The sequence below is a fragment of the Parasteatoda tepidariorum genome, chromosome 9 (genome assembly GCF_982258835.1).
Source record: "Parasteatoda tepidariorum strain Cologne lab strain chromosome 9, Ptep-v5.0, whole genome shotgun sequence".
In the NCBI taxonomy this organism is placed as follows: domain Eukaryota; kingdom Metazoa; phylum Arthropoda; class Arachnida; order Araneae; family Theridiidae; genus Parasteatoda; species Parasteatoda tepidariorum.
The window spans coordinates 8,724,536-8,743,194 of record NC_141763.1 but is presented as its reverse complement, the minus strand read 5'-3'; the positions used below and the strand labels follow the sequence as shown (position 1 = coordinate 8,743,194).

The following is an 18,659-nucleotide window of genomic DNA, read 5'->3' as shown; positions in this document are numbered from 1 at the left end:
TTCTTGGTCAAAAACTAGTTATTTTATCATGATCAAGTAATGTCTTTGAAAATTATTTTGCATTTTGTTAATGTATATAGTGCTTAAAAATATATTTAGAGTGCATGAAATTACTTTAAAGGTGCTTATTTTTTGTTGAGAGATTCGACTATGCACCCTGTAGACGCACAAAAACATTTTTCCCCTTTCCAAAAAATGTCGCAGTGGACTAATCGCAGAGACATGGTTCCCAGTGGAACACCAAAGTTAAGCATCACTGGCTGCAGTCAGTAAGCAGGTGGGTGACCACTTTGATCAGCCTGCATAGGGACCGAGGGTGCGTAGTATCAGTCCTCGTTAATCTATCGTGAAGTGCTCGACTTTGTGCTCAGGTCGTCGAACTACCAAAGCAGGGGAGGCATCCCCTCTGTAGAGGATCAAAATTGCGATGGCTTGTCTTCAGATCACCCTCAGGGATGTTTCCCAGACCATCGCCAATAACCTATTGTGCAGCTCTATTGCGACATAAATGAAGTACCTACCCCTGTGGCAGAATTTTTTCTGGCATTCTGCGACATACCTCTCTAATACTAATATCTTTCTGCAAGATACTTTTAAAAATAACAAATATACTTGTTACTAAATTAAAGTAACAAAAGCATCAACTTAAAAAAAAACTTTTTGCATCAAATAAAATTATTTTTTGATTAAATATGTAATAATTTTTATTCTAATATTATGGGCAAAATTCTCGCATTTTGTAGGGGGAAAACACACTAATTATTCCCTTTTTCGCATTTTGTAAATCATCATCACATTTAAAAAAAATAACAAAAAAGTTGTGAAATCCACAGCAGTTTCGGTAGTAACTGCCGAAAAAAAAAGATCGACGGCAAAATCATACGAAACGGACTCTTTGAAAAAAGATTACTAAATGCGTGTTTTCATTTTAAAATGCAGTTGTTGTAATAAATTATATCGTTATAAAAATATTGGATTTTAAATACTGTGTGGAAATCAATAGTAATAACTGCATTAAAAAATTAGAACGAAAATTTCTACAGGGAGCAAAACCAAATTTTACTTCACTATTCTTTATTTTTTATTATTCTCAAATGAGAATAGATAAATCACAAGCATTTTTTTCCATTCTGATCAGTGAGAAAGACATCTTTTTAAATATAATTCTGAAGAAAAGATAAAACTTTCAATATTTTTGAGGGAAGAGAATCCAAAGTTTTTTACTTTTCAAAAGTAAAATCTTTCCGCAAGAACTCATTAACGTTCTGCGACGGTGTCACCGTGTCCCCAAGATTCTGCCACGGGGGTACCCACCATCTACCCCTTCCAAAAAATAATAAAATTCCAAAAAAAAATCATCATTAAATGGAATTATTTCTTTCAGATGGGCAAACGAGGCCAAGAGTCTTGAAGTGAAATTAGGGAACTTATCAGGTGATGTCCTCCTGGCATCCGGAGTCATTGCTTATCTTGGACCTTACACTTCACATTACAGGAGTCAATGCATTGAGGATTGGGTCAGATATTGCATCGTAAGTAGTTTTGTCATTTTGAGCTATTCAAAACTGCTCTAATTATTGCAATTTATGTTCTGCTTATGGATGGTGTTTTCTTGGTGCGTAGCTTTTTTAAAAAGTGCTTAAAGGTGCTTATTTTCGATTTTCGTTCTTTAAGAGCCCTTTAAGATGCTTTTTTTCGTTAGGTGTTTTTAAAAAGGGCTTATTTTTCCCTTTTCCTAAATGAGATTTTTTTTTCTTTACCATATAAATTTTTGCTTCCAATTACTCAAAAAGCGTGGTTTTCACATTGTTCTATTCAACGTTTTCATAATTCATTCAACCACAATCTATTTCGGCATACCATTGGTCTGTAGCGTATGAAAGTGCCAATCATTTTATGAAATACTTGCGAGTTCGAATACTGAGCTGGATTCAGTTGGAAGGATTAATGCATTCTCATGAGCAACACTGCTGCATTTTGCAAGAGAGATAATCTTTTTAAATAATAGTTAAATTAATTATTTATAATTTTGAATAAATTTTTTACATAATTGTGTAAAGTAAATATAAATTTTAAAAAATTTAATGATTCACTCAATATTGAATGTATTTAAAATTGTGAAATTGTTTTTATGGTGGCTAATATAATCACAAAAAGAATTCTTTGTCAGAAACTAGTCATTTTATCATGATCATGTAACTTAGAAAACTATTTTGCATTTTGTTAACATATATATATATATGAAGAAGAACTTTTAACAATATGAAAGAAAAAAATTATTAGTCTGCATATCCTAATTATAATGGTTTTTTAAAGTGCTTAAAAATATTTTTTGAGTGCTTAAAAAGTGCTTATTTTTTGCTGAAAAATTTGACTATGCACCCTGCTTTTCACAATAGGGAATGCTGCAAGCTCTTGACTGCCTATACTTCTGGATTACTATTTTTCGTGTGTTTTGAAGCCATTTGGCTCACAAGGTGATCATTGTGGTTTGAAGCAATCTTGAGTAGTATTTCTTGTACACATGTATTTGTTACCTGATTTATTATTTGTGTTTAAAAGAAGAATCATTGTAAGAATCGTCCTTTGAAGACCTGTTATTACAACACGTAATAATTGTCATGTTGAAAAAGAATCGTTATGAAACTCTTCTTACCTTGTTAATATTATATCAACTCTGAAATTTTAGCCGAAACAATATTTTGTAAAATAAGCTTTATCTCGCTGCTCAAACAATAATATGCTGACATTAACGTATGATGGTGCACAGCTTGCACCAAAAAGAAACAGTAATAAATAAGTAAAAAGAGGCCAAATCAGAACTGCCAAAAAGCGCAAGCTCTTTCTAAATCTAGCAACCATGCCACCTAGGGTCGGGATAGCCTGGTTGGTAGGGCACTGGGCCCATGTCCAAGAGTTTGTGGGTTCGATCACCGCCGGCCGAAGACTCCCCATGTAGTAAATGGTGACTGATGCACGTTAAATCTGTCGAGTCGCAAAGTCCTCCATGTTCCCATAACAAATCAGTACCTCTGGGGGTACTGATCCAGGAGTTTCCTTGTCTTCTGGATTGGTTCAAAAATTACAAGGTTACGGAGTTGAGCATTAATAGTAGTGAACCTAAAAATTGAATCAGCTGTTCAACAACGGATAGATAAAAAAAATTTAAAAAAAAACATGCCACCTTTTTTAACAATGCATCTCTAAATAACTAAAACAAATTTTCACTTCAAACTCACCAGAATTAGTAAATATTATTAACATCTTAGAAAATACAGTAGATTTGAGATAAAAAAAACTATACAATTTAGTTCTTTTATTAAAAACAAAATTGTCTGTCTGAAAATATTGCCTTGCAGAATAAGCTATGTTAAGCAGCTGTATACTTTCTAACTAGACACAGAGCAAGTTAAAAGCTCGAAATTGCTGTTGTTTACATTTATATTGAAAACAGCATCCATAGGATAGTTTTCAGGTTATTTTATTAAAATTAACTATTAATCATTTAAATTTCTTTAATAAAGAAAAAGTACAATTTAATAATGAAGAACCCCAATTAATTATTTTTTTATGGAACATCTCTATGCAAACAATAGAAAAAGGGAAAAGCAGGAATGCGAGTCAGTAGAAAATATCAAATAATGACTCAAAAATATATGAAAATTAGTAAAGAAATAATGCTCTTGATTATTGATAAATATACAGTAGGTGTAAAAAGCTGACTTCACTTTGCGCTTTTTCAGTTTCTGCAATAATTTCCTAAACCGACAATACTGCAAGCTTCAACATTTATGTCAACTGAGCATAAATATTGCTGTGACGGTGATCGTTTTAAATTAATTAGTGGATTCGCACAGGTAGCATTATTGACTTTAAGCCGTTGCAGATACATCTTAATTTGGATGTAGTAATATCATGATAATTATTTCAAAGAATTGAATAAAATAGATTAAAAAAATTGATTTATTAATTATTGAAAAGGGCTATAATTCTAAATATAAAAATAAAGAAAAACCCCTTAAAAGGATCAAGAGAAATCACTCTTCATATAGAGCATTTCTATTAAGATTTCTATAGAATGGTTGGGACTGGGTGACCCAAAAGGCACCCCAGTTGCCAAAAATTGGAAATTGAAAGTAAATGAATTATTTTCAACGGACAGTTAGGAGCATGGGTAGAGATCCAAGGTTGGCAAATTATCGAAAGATAGCATAGTCAAAAATAAAGCCAACCTCCCATAATCAACATTAGATTTGAAAAAAACATTTGCAATCGCGAAACGCCAACAAGGCTGTGAAAATTTAGTATAACCATGTAACTGATACATATTTGTGGTAAGAAATAAAGAGTTATAAATAGATTTTTTGTTTTCGATTATTCGCAACAGTGAATTAATGAGTCTAACATTAATATTGAAATAAAAAGTTAGCCATTACATGATCGATAAGAAAAGAATAAAATATTTTATATTCGCTTTTTATAAATTGTAATAAAAATTTAATAATTGATTTAATTTAATTAAAATTTGATTAAGAATGATTAAAAAAATAAGTTTAAGAAATTGAAGAAATTTTAAAAGCTAGGAAATATGTAATGCCATCACAAATATCAAACATGCTGTTTAAGGTGTTTCCCACAACGAGAAACAAATCCTCATTTTTTCCCCTTCATTGTTATATCAGGAGAAACTGTTTTTCTTCTCAAAACGATATTTTCTATTTCAAATTGGCCAGATGTTCTTTTTTGTGTTATTAATGGAATGCTGTTAAATTCTTTGTTTTCCCCCATAGAAACATAGAATTCCATGCACTAGAAAATTTTCATTGAGTGAAACTCTTGGAGATCCTGTAAAAATACAGTTTTGGAATTTGAATGGTCTGCCCAGAGATGCTTTTTCTACTGATAATGGTGTCATCGTAGAATATGGAAAGAGATGGTGAGTAAAGCACAAACTCATATTTAAAAATTTTAGAAAGTTATTAATGTTTTCGAAAAACTGAACTGTAGTGTTTTTAAAAAATGCTTAAAGGTGCTTATTTTTGATTTACGTTTTTTAAAAGTCCTTAAAGGTGCTTTTTTTATTCTTAGTTTGTAAAAAGTGCTTAATTTTCTATCTTTTAAATGGAGATTTTTTCTTTGCCATGTCGATTGTTGTTCTAAATTACAAAAAATGCATGATTTTCACAATTTTCTCTGCACTATTTATCAGAAACTAGTTGATTTATTATGATTATGTAAAGTTTTTTAATTTCATTGATTTTATGTTTATAAATTAAGAACTTTAAACTTTAGGAAAAAATAATTCTTATTTGTGAGACCTTTTGTCTCTTGGTTCGTTTTTAAAGACTACTCACTAAGGATGACCACGGATTATTTCAATTTTAGCTTATTTATTACTAAATTCTTGATTATAGAATTATTTACAAAATGATACATGAATTGGAGAATATAATATTCCGGAGCGCTGCTGCTCCCTTCTCTCTCATACTTTCTCTAGCATAGTTCAACTCAAAACTCAACTCTTCTGCGTTCAAAGCTAATCTCTCCTGCCTTCAAAACTGATCTCTCTCTCCAAAAAATCCTCTTTCCCATGTGAAACAGTCCTTTGCTCCACCCCCAATGTAGGGGCCGACACCTGCAGTGTCCTTCACCCTCTGACCCTCAGGTCAAGGGGTCAATCAAATGCGTGGGAGAGGAATCAGGATCCTGACACCTCCCCCCCGGTTTCATCTAGTTCGACCTTTTTCCCTGGTCGTACAAGTGAAACCTAAAAACAATGCAAGCCCATCCCTGCACCAAAAAACAATTACACGCACACATTCCCGTGCGCAAAAGAGATTGGCCGCATTATACCTTATTAAACATAAAATTACACCTAGGACACTTGACAAACTAATAAATACAAAATCAAAACATAGCATAAAAGAACCTAATATTTTTACAATCAACACATTAAAATCACTTTTATCAGGCCAAAAATAAAATATCCATGCCAAAATCCATTTATAAAATTCCATCAAAATAAAATCCTTAAAGTCATGTCCAAAATTCCTGCCTAACAAATAATAATAATTAGCATACAAAATTAACCGTCCAAATTGCCCAAATGTCCACTCTTTTAAGTTCATTGACCTAATCCCCTGGAACATATCTCTTTCTATACCACTTCCTCTTAAGTGACTAGCTAACTGTTTTGCTCTACTTTTTCTTTCGGACCCCCCTTTCTGAAAACCACTCCTTATTTTCATCTGCACTTTACGGGGTTTAATTCTGATATCGGGAGTGTTTGAATTTGCCGCTGTGTACAACTCCTTCTTAGGCCGAGAGCAGGCTGCTTTTGCTTTCCTCAGTGAAATAGATATCCCACAATTACAAATTGATAATTTGTAAGCTACAAATCGTTTGTGGTCGCCCCCTTTTACATGGTGGACGCTAGAGGAAGGGGGTTTGAACGGCGAGAGGACCACTCGTCTGGTCAGCAGAAGGGGAGATAAGGAGTGATAGATTTATGAGGAATTAGAATGCAGAACGCCTTATCTTAACAATTTGTTCTTGTGGAATATAACATTTCTTTCAATTTGTTTTTGTGGTATATCTATTTCATTGAGGGACGAAAAAGTTTCTAGTTGCGACCTTGCTCTCAGCCTTAGGATACTTAAATAATTTTTGTCTCCCCTCAAACCACATAAGTTTAGATTCCATCGCGCCGTCGCTATCTCCCTTTCTTTTCTCACAGGACAAATCCACCCTCCTCAACGCGTTAATTGGACTTTTAACCTTCACTTCAACCCCTCGCTGACCATCCTCCCTCACTTCCTCTAACATTTCTTCAAATTCTTTCACCCCACGCTCGGGGTTCATTAAAATACATGGTGGACCTTTGTCCTCACCCCCACTTGACTTTCTCTCCAACACCTCGAGACCCCCCGGAGTGATTCGCACTCCTCTCCCGTCCGAATTCTCGCAAGCAAGGTCAGTGTCCTTAGTCTCAATCCCCTTGTTCCCTCCTTGTTCTTTTCCCTCAGAACAGATCGTCTTTTTCTCCCACTCTTCTCCCCACCGTTCATCTCCTGCGTTTTCAAAAGCCTGCTCCTCTAATATTTTAAACTCCCTTGACCTTATCACTGTCGTCTCGTTTTCACTTCTGACCACTACTGGGATTTTTTCGCTAGGGTTTATAATTCCTTCCCCTATTTCTATTCCTTCGCTGACCGCCCCCGGATCCACTGGGGTACTCCGCGCTTCTTCGTCTTCTCCCCTTTCCATTTCTTTTCCCATAGCTAGAATACTTCTATCGCCCCCCTCCTCTTGACTCTTCCCTCCGCTGTCCCTCAAAGACTGCTCATTTAGTAACCGAAATACTTTTGGGGTAATCAGAGCAGCCGTTTCATTCAACTCCTCTACCACCGCTACTGGGATTTCCACATATGACTTTATCTCTTTTTCTCTCCCCCCTCTCCTTATAGGCACAGTTACCAGCTTTGCTTTCACGGCTGGTCCCACAGCTGGTCTTAGAAAGAGCGTCCCCCCTGATTGTAAATATTTCTCAGGAATGAAGGACTGCTTCACAACACTGATCTCCGCCCCACTATCTATAACACCTGAAAAACAAACATTGTCAATTGCGAAATCTGCTCTTGTTAGATCTACCTCTCCCTTCGTCCTTGCATCCTCCAAATTTAATCCAGCCACTCCCACTGCCATTGGGTTCAATCCTCTCCTTTCCAATCTATTCATATTTTCTCGACAGATGCTCATCCGATATATTTTCGGACAAGCCCTCTTTACATGCCCTTCTTCGTTACAATTAAAACATTTTGGGGTCCATCCTCCCCCATTTCCACTATTTCTTGCTGGTATTTCTGGGACTCCCTTCCTAAATTGTTCCGTTAAATTGTTTTTATTCCTACTTATTGTTTCGGCTTGGAAAATCCTTCTACTTGTCTCGTGACCTCTGTATTCCGGAGCCCGCTTTTCACCCATTTTCCCTCCCCTATTTCGGAATCCTACGTCAAGGTTATGGGATCTTGCCGCCACTACATTATCTAACTCTTGCCCTAAATCTGACACCCCCAACCACCCCTCTGATTCCTTCAAATATATGTGGGATTTCAGCTCCTGAGGTAAACTATCTTTTATCCTATCTGCCACTACCAACTCTTTCAATTGTTCTAGCGTGGTGACCCCCCTCGATTCCATATAGATCTCTAATGACTCTTTAATTTTAACGCCGAATTGAGTATAAGACTCGTTAATCTTTCTATGGCAGTTATCAAAATTGTTTTTATGCTGCAGGGGAGTTATTCTAAATTCTTTTAGTATGGATTCTTTAATTTTCTCAAAACTTTCCAAATCCCCTTCCGCTAGCGTTGCACTCAGCCCCCTCACTTTGCCCCTCAAAGCTACCACCATTATCCTCCCCCTATATTCCTCGGGCACCGTATACAAATCCAACATAGACTCCGCATTTCTAAAATAGAAGGCCCATTCCTCCGCCTTTGTCGGAGGTTCCCCTAACACCTTAGTCAAAGTGTTTAAGTATCCATGAAAAATTTTCTCTTGGTTGGTACTATTGTCCTTCTCTTGAAGATCATTCTCCTTATTTGCACCCCTCACCTCTAATTCTTTCATTCTTAACTCATGCTCCCGTTCCTGCTTCCGCTCCTCTCGTTCCCGTTCCCGTTCCCGTTCCCGATCCTCTCGCTCCCGTTCCCGATCCTCTCGCTCCTGTTCCTGCTTCCGCTCCTCTCGTTCCCGATCCTCCCGTTCCCGTTCCTCTCGTTTCCGTTCTCGATCCTCCCGTTCCCGTTCCTCTCGTTTCCGTTCTTGATCCTCCCGTTCCCGATCCTCTCGTTTCCGTTCCCGCTCCTCTTTAATCCCACTTAAAACATCTTTAGTATATTGCTCATCGTAATCCGAATTCCCGGTGATCAATGCTTTTAACTCAACAAGCTTGACGTTCTCGGGAACCGTTAGTCCCAGCTCCTCAGCTAGAACTACCAGATCTTCCTTTTTTGCTTTTGCAAAAAATCTCATACTGACAATATTAAATTAATTTCTTAAACACAAAAAAAACAATGCTATTTAACAATAAAATTTAAAAAAAAGGAAACTTAGTGACACTCTCGATTCAGCTCCCCTACTCATACATTCAGATCCCCTATACTCATACCCCGACATTCTATTATAAAATTTAACATCTCACATGTAAACATAACATATACAATACAATTTGTATCCTGCAACATTCAAAACATGCAATCTTCAAACATTACTTCTTAATGCACAGAAATACAAATTACTCTTTTCCACTTTCATTGCAAAATAATACAATTTCGTACTCTTTTGTTACACCTAAAATATACACTTTTACTTTCCCCAAAATTAAAACTCTTAAATTTCATAGATTCTACCGTCATAATAATTAACCATTTCATCATTTAAACAAAAGCAAACCCCTTCCTTGACCTTTTTTTTTCCGGTCCAAAATTATTTTAACAGAATGCACTATAAATAATAATCACTATAAACTAAAAATAAACCCAGAGCCTTGTTTACTCAGCTCGCTATTGACATATAAAAACACAATCTTTAAATAATCCTACACTTTTTTACATGTTATTAAATCAATACTCTTCTTCTTTCATACATACTCTTAATAAAGCAATAAAAAAAAATTACACTCTTAACAAATCAACAACTAGGTTACTTTAAAAAATCACCAAATCATTACATATTATACTTATTAATAATAATTATACTCATTAAACAAACCAACAATACTATAGCTAACTGGCCAATCCCTTAAGCTCAAATAAAGTAACACATCAGGTTGACTTTAAACCAAAACAAAATAAACTTATCCCCTTAGTTAACTACCCTTTTTGTTAAACTTCTACCCAGAAATGTGAGCGTGTAATTTATCTTTTCATGCATGAGATAAAGCTTACCTCCCTTTATTATCTTTTCAATTGTCCTCTTTGTCAGAGAGTCGATGTTGAAACCACACTCTATGGCCACCGGTCACGGGGGGTAGCGCTGGCTGCCTATCGCCTCCGGCGATAATAGTCCCGTCGATGTTGTCAGTTCACCGTCACCCTTTCCTTCAGGCAATCTTTTTCACTAGGCATTTCCGTAGGCATCCTTCTATCAAGATTGACTCCATGAGGCAACACTCTTTACTGGGCATTTCTCATAGTGTGCATCGGCGATAATTCTTTTCCTTAGCATAGCAGTCCTCCTTCCATCCTGTCGACTGCGCCATTTTGTGAGACCTTTTGTCTCTTGGTTCGTTTTTAAAGACTACTCACTAAGGATGACCACGGATTATTTCAATTTTAGCTTATTTATTACTAAATTCTTGATTATAGAATTATTTACAAAATGATACATGAATTGGAGAATATAATATTCCGGAGCGCTGCTGCTCCCTTCTCTCTCATACTTTCTCTAGCATAGTTCAACTCAAAACTCAACTCTTCTGCGTTCAAAGCTAATCTCTCCTGCCTTCAAAACTGATCTCTCTCTCCAAAAAATCCTCTTTCCCATGTGAAACAGTCCTTTGCTCCACCCCCAATGTAGGGGCCGACACCTGCAGTGTCCTTCACCCTCTGACCCTCAGGTCAAGGGGTCAATCAAATGCGTGGGAGAGGAATCAGGATCCTGACATTATTAATGCACAGATCCTAATTATGAATTTTTTTTTTTTGGAAAGTGATTAAAAATATTTTTTGAGTGCTTAAAAAATACTTAGAAGGTGCTTATTTTTTGTTGAAAAATCTGGCTACGCACCCTGATATTGCTATCTTTTTCTTTGTGGCTTAGATAAAAGAAAGCCTGTTCCAAGCGAAGTGAAATATTTCAATTACTGCTTTTGAAGTTCTCTCTCGCTCAGCATGTCTTGAACAAACATCTGCTGAGTGTCTAAATGAGAAGGGGATAACTTGTGTGAGCATTTTTTGTATGGAGTCAAAATTGATCAAATTAATTTTACAATTTAACAAGCCTTAAACTAAACTGAATAATGCCATTATATCAAACTGATTATTTTCTATCCAAACCGGGACCTTAATATATTTAAACGAACTATTTTGTTATTGAAATTAATTGAAAAAGCATGTCACTTCAGTTTCAACAGGAAATTTTATGTTAAACTTTGCTTCCATTATACTATTAGAGCGCTTTGGGGGAGGTGACGTAGGACTAACCCTGTCTATTTAATTTATATTTATCAATTGTATGAAACAAGAGCTACACATTTGATTCAGTTAAGTATCGTAAAATTTTTTAAAGCTTACATATTTATGAAAGTAACACTATTTATACATATTTTGACTTTTCTCTTCTTTTTTGTTATGTTTTAAACAATTTTTTCAATTAAATTTCATGTTTCAAAAAATGCTCTTTTTCTCAGGCCCCTCATGATAGATCCGCAGGGTCAAGCAACCAAGTGGGTGAAGAATATGGAGAGTAACTTGGCGGTCGTGAATCTCACTGACCCTGATCTCCTTCGGACACTGGAGAACAGCTTACAATTTGGGTGGCCAGTTCTGTTGGAAAATGTGGGGGAGGTATTGGATCCTTCTTTGGAGCCACTTCTTCTCAAGAAAACCTTCAAACAAGGTAAGAAAAGGAAAGCATTAATCATTTTATCTCACATCACAAAATTTTTCACTAATATGTGTTGTACTCTTCAGGTACTATGGACATGGTACAGATTGGAGATACTGTTGTGGAGTTCAACAAAGATTTTCGCCTGTACATCACAACCAAGCTACGAAATCCCCATTATTTGCCCGAGATTTCAACCAAAGTATCACTACTAAACTTCATGATAACTCCTGAAGGTTTAGAAGATCAACTCTTGGGCATTGTTGTAGCTCAAGAAAGGTAAGCATGTCTAACTCTAAAGAGCTACAGTGTTGTTTTGTTATATCTAACTACTGTGTCATTAAGTTGTGCATTTGCTTGCTTGTGTATCCAACAGGCCAGACTTGGAGGAAGCTCGCCAGCAGCTGATTGTGCAGACAGCTGCGAATGAGAAGTCTCTGAAAGAGCTTGAAGACAAGATCCTCTACACCTTGGCACAGTCAGAGGGGAGCAACATTTTGGAGAATGAAGAGGCCACAAATATTCTGGATTCATCGAAGTTTCTTGTGGATGACATCAAAGCAAAGCAAAAGGTATCTTTTTTTTTTTGAATGGCAGGCACTTGGGTCTATTTCCTATTGACCTCAGAAATGTCAAAATTGCCACTTCACTACTCAAGTGCCCAAATAAGACTAGCAAGTTCTGTTTCAAGTCAGTGGGAGGTTCATTGATCATATTGACACTGCTTTGTAAAACTGACACATTAAACTATAATAATAAGTGATTAATATTAGATAACTCAACTTCCTATATTGGTCACATGTCTATTGCTCTTTATGATTATTATTCTCACTATGATTAATAAGTTTTTTATTTAATGGTGGATATTTGGGTCTATTTCCCACTGACCTCAGAAATTCTGGAATTGCCACTCTCATCGTTACCCAGTGGGCACCTGTGGCTAAGCCACGGCGGTGGCGTAGCGTCGCCCACGTCATACAACAGGGTTGCCACTCCACAGGGAAAACACAGGGAATTTAAAATCCGCCTAAAAATGCATGGAATTTTGATTTTTTCTTTGCAAACTGGAAAAATACAGGGAATTTTGTTTTTCAAAAAATGGTGGCCACTCAAAGCATAATCTATGGGATATTTAACTATGATATTTCAGCTATACTAAACTATCTCATTTACTATAGCATTATTTAAGCATGTTCAGCTGTTTTTCCAGCAATTAAAGCTAATAAATATAGTTAGCCCAATACAGCTCACACAAGAGCACAATAATTGTTGTTTCCTCTTAATATATTGTGTATAATATGTACAGGGAAAACACAGGGAATTTTTTTTCCAAATTTGACTGGCAACCCTGTACAACCACAAACACATTTATAGGATGGGTTACATTCACACAGAAAAAATGACATAGAAGAACAGAGAGAGAGAAAGTTACATCCATGCCTACGGTGGGACTCAAACCCACAACCACTGGCCCTGTAGTCCAGTACAGTAACCACTGGACCAGTGATCGGCATGACCAGTGATTATGATACAATATGTAGTATATGATTAAAAAATACAACAATAAGTTATAACCACTAGACCAGTGATAGACGCAAAGCAAAAGGTTATTCACTTTACTTAACTATTTATTAATTGATTAAACTAAGTTCAACTACTCTCTAACATTTTAATAGATACTGACATCCGAGATTGTCGCAGAATATCATTGTATCTGTTAGTCAACAGAACGAAGTTTTATAAAGCAATAAATTTATTTAAAAGCAAGACAAACTATCACAAACAGAGTGACTAATGAAAAGAATGAATACGAGCAATAATGCTTCAACAGAAGCTTAAATACTCTTTAAACAGATAACGGATGACGTCATGATCCACGCGAGAATGTCCAACAGCAAATGACCTTATACCTTTTATTTTTATGTTATTTAATCAAAATAGAAAAAACCCTTTTAGCATTTATTTATCTAACAGATGCAACTGGTTATTCACTTTACTTTAAGCAAAGCAAAAGGTTATTCACTTTAGAAAATACCCTTTTAGCATTTATTTATCTAACATTTAGCATTTATTTAAAAGACCCTTTTAGCATTTATTTATCTAACAGATGCAACTATAGTTTTTTTTTTTTTTTTTTTTTTTTTTTTTTTTTTGAATTTCATACATTAAAATTCATGATAATATCTTCCCTTACAGATTGCTGATGAAACCACTGCAAATATCAATGAGTCTCGACTTTTGTACCAACCTGTTGCTCAAAGATCCTCTGTTCTGTTCTTCTCCATAACAGACCTTCCCAACGTTGATCCTATGTACCAGTACTCTCTTAACTGGTTCATCAACTTGTTTTTGAGAGCCATTCAACAAAGGTTCAATGAATATGGTGCATTGCTATTTTTTTTTTTTTTTACTCTTTCAATATTGCTAATAATTGTCCCTCTTCCAGTGAGAAGTCGGATGATTTAACTCAGCGACTGCAGAATCTCAGTGACTATTTCACGTACAGTTTGTACTGCAATATATGCAGATCCTTATTTGAAAAGGACAAGTTGCTCTTCTCCTTTGTACTCTGCTGCAATTTGCTGATGTATGGATACTTTTTCTTTCTTTATTCACACATCTTCATTTTGGATGTACACTCAATTAACCCTTTCATTATTATGACCAATGCACAAAGCCTCGTTTGCTATTTCATAGACATAATGTTATTTTAATGTCCATTAGAACATCCGCACTGGACCATTTATTCCGATAGAACGACTGAAATTTAGTAATTTGATTTTGAAAAATTTTCAAAGAAAATGTTAAAGAAATTATTTATTTATCATTTGATGTTAACCACACGACAAATCAGGGAAAACAAGTTTTAGATAAAAAGTCAGAAAATTATGTGGGAAAAATCTGCGATTAAATGCAGATTAATGTATAGTTTTTTTTAAAATATTTTTTTAGAATGACTTAGTTGTTAAAAAGTTGTTCTTTTATTTTATTGATTAATAAGTTATCTCTTAATATTTAGTTTTCTTTCACTTTGTTTCATTTTTTTGAATTTTTTTTATTTATTTAATAGCTAAATGTTAAAAGTATTACGTTTTTATTGTTTATTTATTTTTTTTTTTGCTAGTCTGTTTAAAAACATTTATTTGATTTAACTTAGTAAATATAGATTAACTTTAATTATATATGGATTGTTTATATATTTGTCAGTTTCTTTTTAGGACAGTTTGATAATTGGTGTTAAAACATTTTGTTTTAATTTATTAATTTATTGTTATAATTTTATATTATTTAATTATTAATTAATTAATCTTTTAAATAAGTTTTGCTCAATCAAATTATACAGTCTTATTGATGCTTATCTTTCCCATAATTACTGTTTTAATCGATGTTGATGTATTGGATTTTAATTGTTTATTATATTGTTGTTTCCAAAAATGTTCTTACATTGATTAAATATAATTTAACTTCAATTATGCGCAGATTATTTACATATTATTAGTATTTTCTGCAGCAACTTCATACTTATAAAAAAATTGATTTTCTTTTAAAATATTGCTTAATAAATTCCCTTAGTCTTATTTTTTCTTTTAGTGACATTTCTGACAATTTATTATTTTTAATCGGAGTTGACATAATTTGAATCACCTGATTTTTTTCAAATAAAAATAATTTATAAATGCTTACATTGATTAAATATGAAACTTCAACTATACACAGATTATTTATTTATTTTTAGTATTTTTTGCAACAACTTCACTCTTACAAAAAAATTGCTTTTTTCAAAATATTGCTTTAGTCTTTTTTTTTTTTTTTAAGTCGCATTTGTGACAATTTATTATTTTTAATTGGAGTTGACATAATTTAAATCACCTGATTTTATTTGAAATAAAAATAATGTATAAATGCTTACTTAGAGTTGCAATTTTGATTATAATTCTAATTTAAAATTTTATAAATTTTTTTAAAAAAAATTCCGGACGTTTTACATAAATCTAACAAAAAAAGTCAGGAAATTTTTTTTTCTCTTTGAGTATGAACCCTGTCAACACACTTAATCCTTTTCAAAAGGATAATCTCTGTAATCTGCATAATCTCCTAAATCCTAGGTGGTAATAATTTACGGTAATTTGTGTAACTTTCTTTACTAAGGGATACTTTTTCTGTTTGAAAATAGTATTTGCTCTTTTCTATTAAATATCAGGTTTAATTTTCAGTTTAAACCGGCAGTGTTCTTCGAGAATGGCAACTCCAAACTACCTATGAAGTATTATTTTAAAGGTTACTCTTATATTATAATCGAAGAAAGTTACTCCAATTTATAAATTATTTATCGCCAATTTACAAATTATTATAATTATTAGAACTCGGACATAGCAGAAGTCGTCAAAACGTTTTGTTTTATCGTGTTTTTATTCTGCCAGAAACAAAACAAAAAATAATAATAATCTGCTGTGATTGGAAGTTTGCCCATTTTTGTTTGGGAGTTTTGCTGTTTGTGGGTCTGCAGACGAGTTTTGCACAATTGTATATAAAAAATTCATGTGTTGATGAATTTACAATGAGAAAAGAGTACAAAAATGGCGTTTGCAAGCGAAAGTAATGCAGTTGATTTTTCAGATTATGAAGATGTGAACATATACAAAGACTAATATTTAACTTGTTTTCATTTGCCTGAGATAATGTGGGATAGTAAACTGATGGTAAATTAAATGTTATTTACACATAAAAAAAAAATTTAAATTTCAACTTAGAACTTGTATATTATGTTTTGTTTTAGTTCCTTGTATTTATTAATGAAGTAAAAAAATATGTTCATTTTTTGCATTTTGTTTATGAAAAAGTTGGTAAGGAAAGAGTTAATTACATAAGCATTGCTTTATTAAAAACGGTTAAGTATTTTTTTAGCATTAAATAAATATTTGTGGTATTTTTGTGCACTCTCAATAATAAGTTATATATTTCAATGAACATAACTTTTTACCACAGGTCAGATAGAAAATTAGAAAAAACAGAATTTAAATTTTTTCTAACTGGGGGTGTTGGACTGGAAAATACAACGCCAAATCCTGCTTCAGCATGGTTGCAAGATAAATGCTGGGATGAATTGTGCAGATTATCAGATTTTAAAGTATTCCATGGCTTGAAGTAAGTGATTAGTTTTGATTTTAAATGCTTTTTTAAAATCATATATACTGACGTGAAATATCCTTAGTGGTTTACAAATCATGGGTTAGAGTCCCCTCGCCGTTAGGGTAACTGTGGGAGGTTCTCGTGGTCTTCCTCTCCATGTAACCCAAATTCGGGTTAATTCCTTAAAAAAGTCCTCTACGAAGACAAAATTTCTCCCAATACTTGATCCAGCAGTTCCCTTGTCTTCTGGATTGGGTTCACAATTACAAGGATACGGAGTTGGACATTAGAAGTTGTAAACCCAAAAATTGGGTCGGCAGTTCAACAACAATTATAATATGCTTGTGTAAGTCACTTATCCCCTTATTTTCAATTTTTTTTAAATTACAAAACAACGTAATAAGACATTTTGTAAATAATTACACTTGAAGAATTTCGAATTTGTAACAAAAGTTAAATTAAATACAAGAAAATGTTACGAATTTTTTTTTAAAAAGAATTTTAGAGATTAAGAGTTTTGACAACAAAAGAAAAGAATCTTTTGTTCCAGATCCAGAAGTTCCCTTGTGTTTTGGGTCGGTTTCAAAATTACAAGGCTATGTAGTTGAGCATTAGTTGTCATAAACGCAGGAATTGGGTTGGCTGTTTAACCACAGTTATAAAAATTTTTAAAAAAAATATTTATGTGTGTTGAGTTTAACAGTATTATAGGGCTGAGTTTATGGTTGCCACTGACAACAGATAACCAACTAAATAAAACAAATGGCATTGAAAAAGTTGCCTGCCAATATTTTTTTCATTGAAAATATTTCTATGTGCATTTTATTATTTTTTAATAATATGGAATTATGAATATTTGTAATATTTTATATGTTCTAAATATTTTATATGTTCTGATATGTTGATTTAAATAAATAAAAGTTAAATTAAATACAAGAAAATGTTAGGAATTTTTTTTTTAAAGCGTTTCAGGGATTAAGAGTTTTGACAACAAAAGAAAAGAATCTTTAATTCCAGATCCAGAAGTTCCCTTGTCTTTTGGAGTGGGCTCAAAATTACAAGGCTATATAGTTGAGCATTAGTAGTTGTAAACCCAGGAATTGGGTCGGCTGTTCAACCACGGTTATGAAAATTATGTAAAAAAATTTTTTTATGTGTGTTGAGTTTAGCAGTGTTATAGGACTGAGTTTATGGTTGCCACAGACAACAGGTAACCAACTAAATAAAACTGGCATTGAAAAAGTTGCCTGCCAATATTTTTTCATTGAAAATATTTCTATGTGCATTTTATTATTTTTTTAATAATATGGAATTATGAATATTTTATAATCTTTCACATGGTCAAAATATTTTATATGTTCTGATATGTTGATTTATTTCATGCTTGTTTCTTAAAATTTTTCTTCAGTTTGGAAATGAAACTTGTGCCTACCATACTTTGAGAAAAACTTTATAAAAAAAATGACTTCATTAATATCAACAATTTTTTCATCCTTTAAAGTTTTGAGGTTTAGAATATGTGACCACATGTGTTAAAAAGTTGCCAGTGTAAAAAATGCTACAACTGGCCTCTGGCCAGTAGCAAAATTTACAGATTGTGTCCTACATCTTCTATTTATATATATAGAGAGAAATACAGTGACACAAAAGTAGGTAAACAAGCATCTAAAATGGGTAAAGTATGTTAAGACAACTCAGAATTCCATCTACAAATAAATTTTTTGGATTCAACTAATTTTTTCTATGCAAAGAGATTTATAATTTTGTTAGTGAAACTCATTTAAATTTTCTTACTTTCCCATTCATGATTAACTTTTAGAAATAATTTTTTAAAAGAAATCGGAAACTGACTGTTACGAAAGTAGCATATTAACACCCAGTTTTCAACTTTAAAAAAAATTATGTTCAAATGAAAATTA

At 33.4% G+C, this 18,659-nt stretch overlaps 1 protein-coding gene across 3 annotated transcripts in view; it reads left to right on the top strand.

Annotated features, from left to right (window-relative positions):
- The window catches only part of LOC107454707 (dynein axonemal heavy chain 7), a 164,674-nt gene that overhangs the window by 114,413 nt on the left and 31,602 nt on the right, over positions 1-18,659 (top strand). For all 3 annotated transcript variants that reach the window (XR_015429024.1, XR_015429023.1, XM_087150828.1), the window contains exons 55-62: positions 1,385-1,532; positions 4,791-4,936; positions 11,414-11,622; positions 11,697-11,889; positions 11,987-12,182; positions 13,807-13,979; positions 14,057-14,197; positions 16,597-16,755. Coding sequence is in view for 1 of the 3 variants with exons in the window: in XM_087150828.1 (XP_087006954.1) it covers positions 1,385-1,532; positions 4,791-4,936; positions 11,414-11,622; positions 11,697-11,889; positions 11,987-12,182; positions 13,807-13,979; positions 14,057-14,197; positions 16,597-16,755 (1,365 nt within the window). In the remaining 2 variants the exon portion in view is untranslated. The remainder of the gene's footprint in view (positions 1-1,384; positions 1,533-4,790; positions 4,937-11,413; positions 11,623-11,696; positions 11,890-11,986; positions 12,183-13,806; positions 13,980-14,056; positions 14,198-16,596; positions 16,756-18,659) is intronic.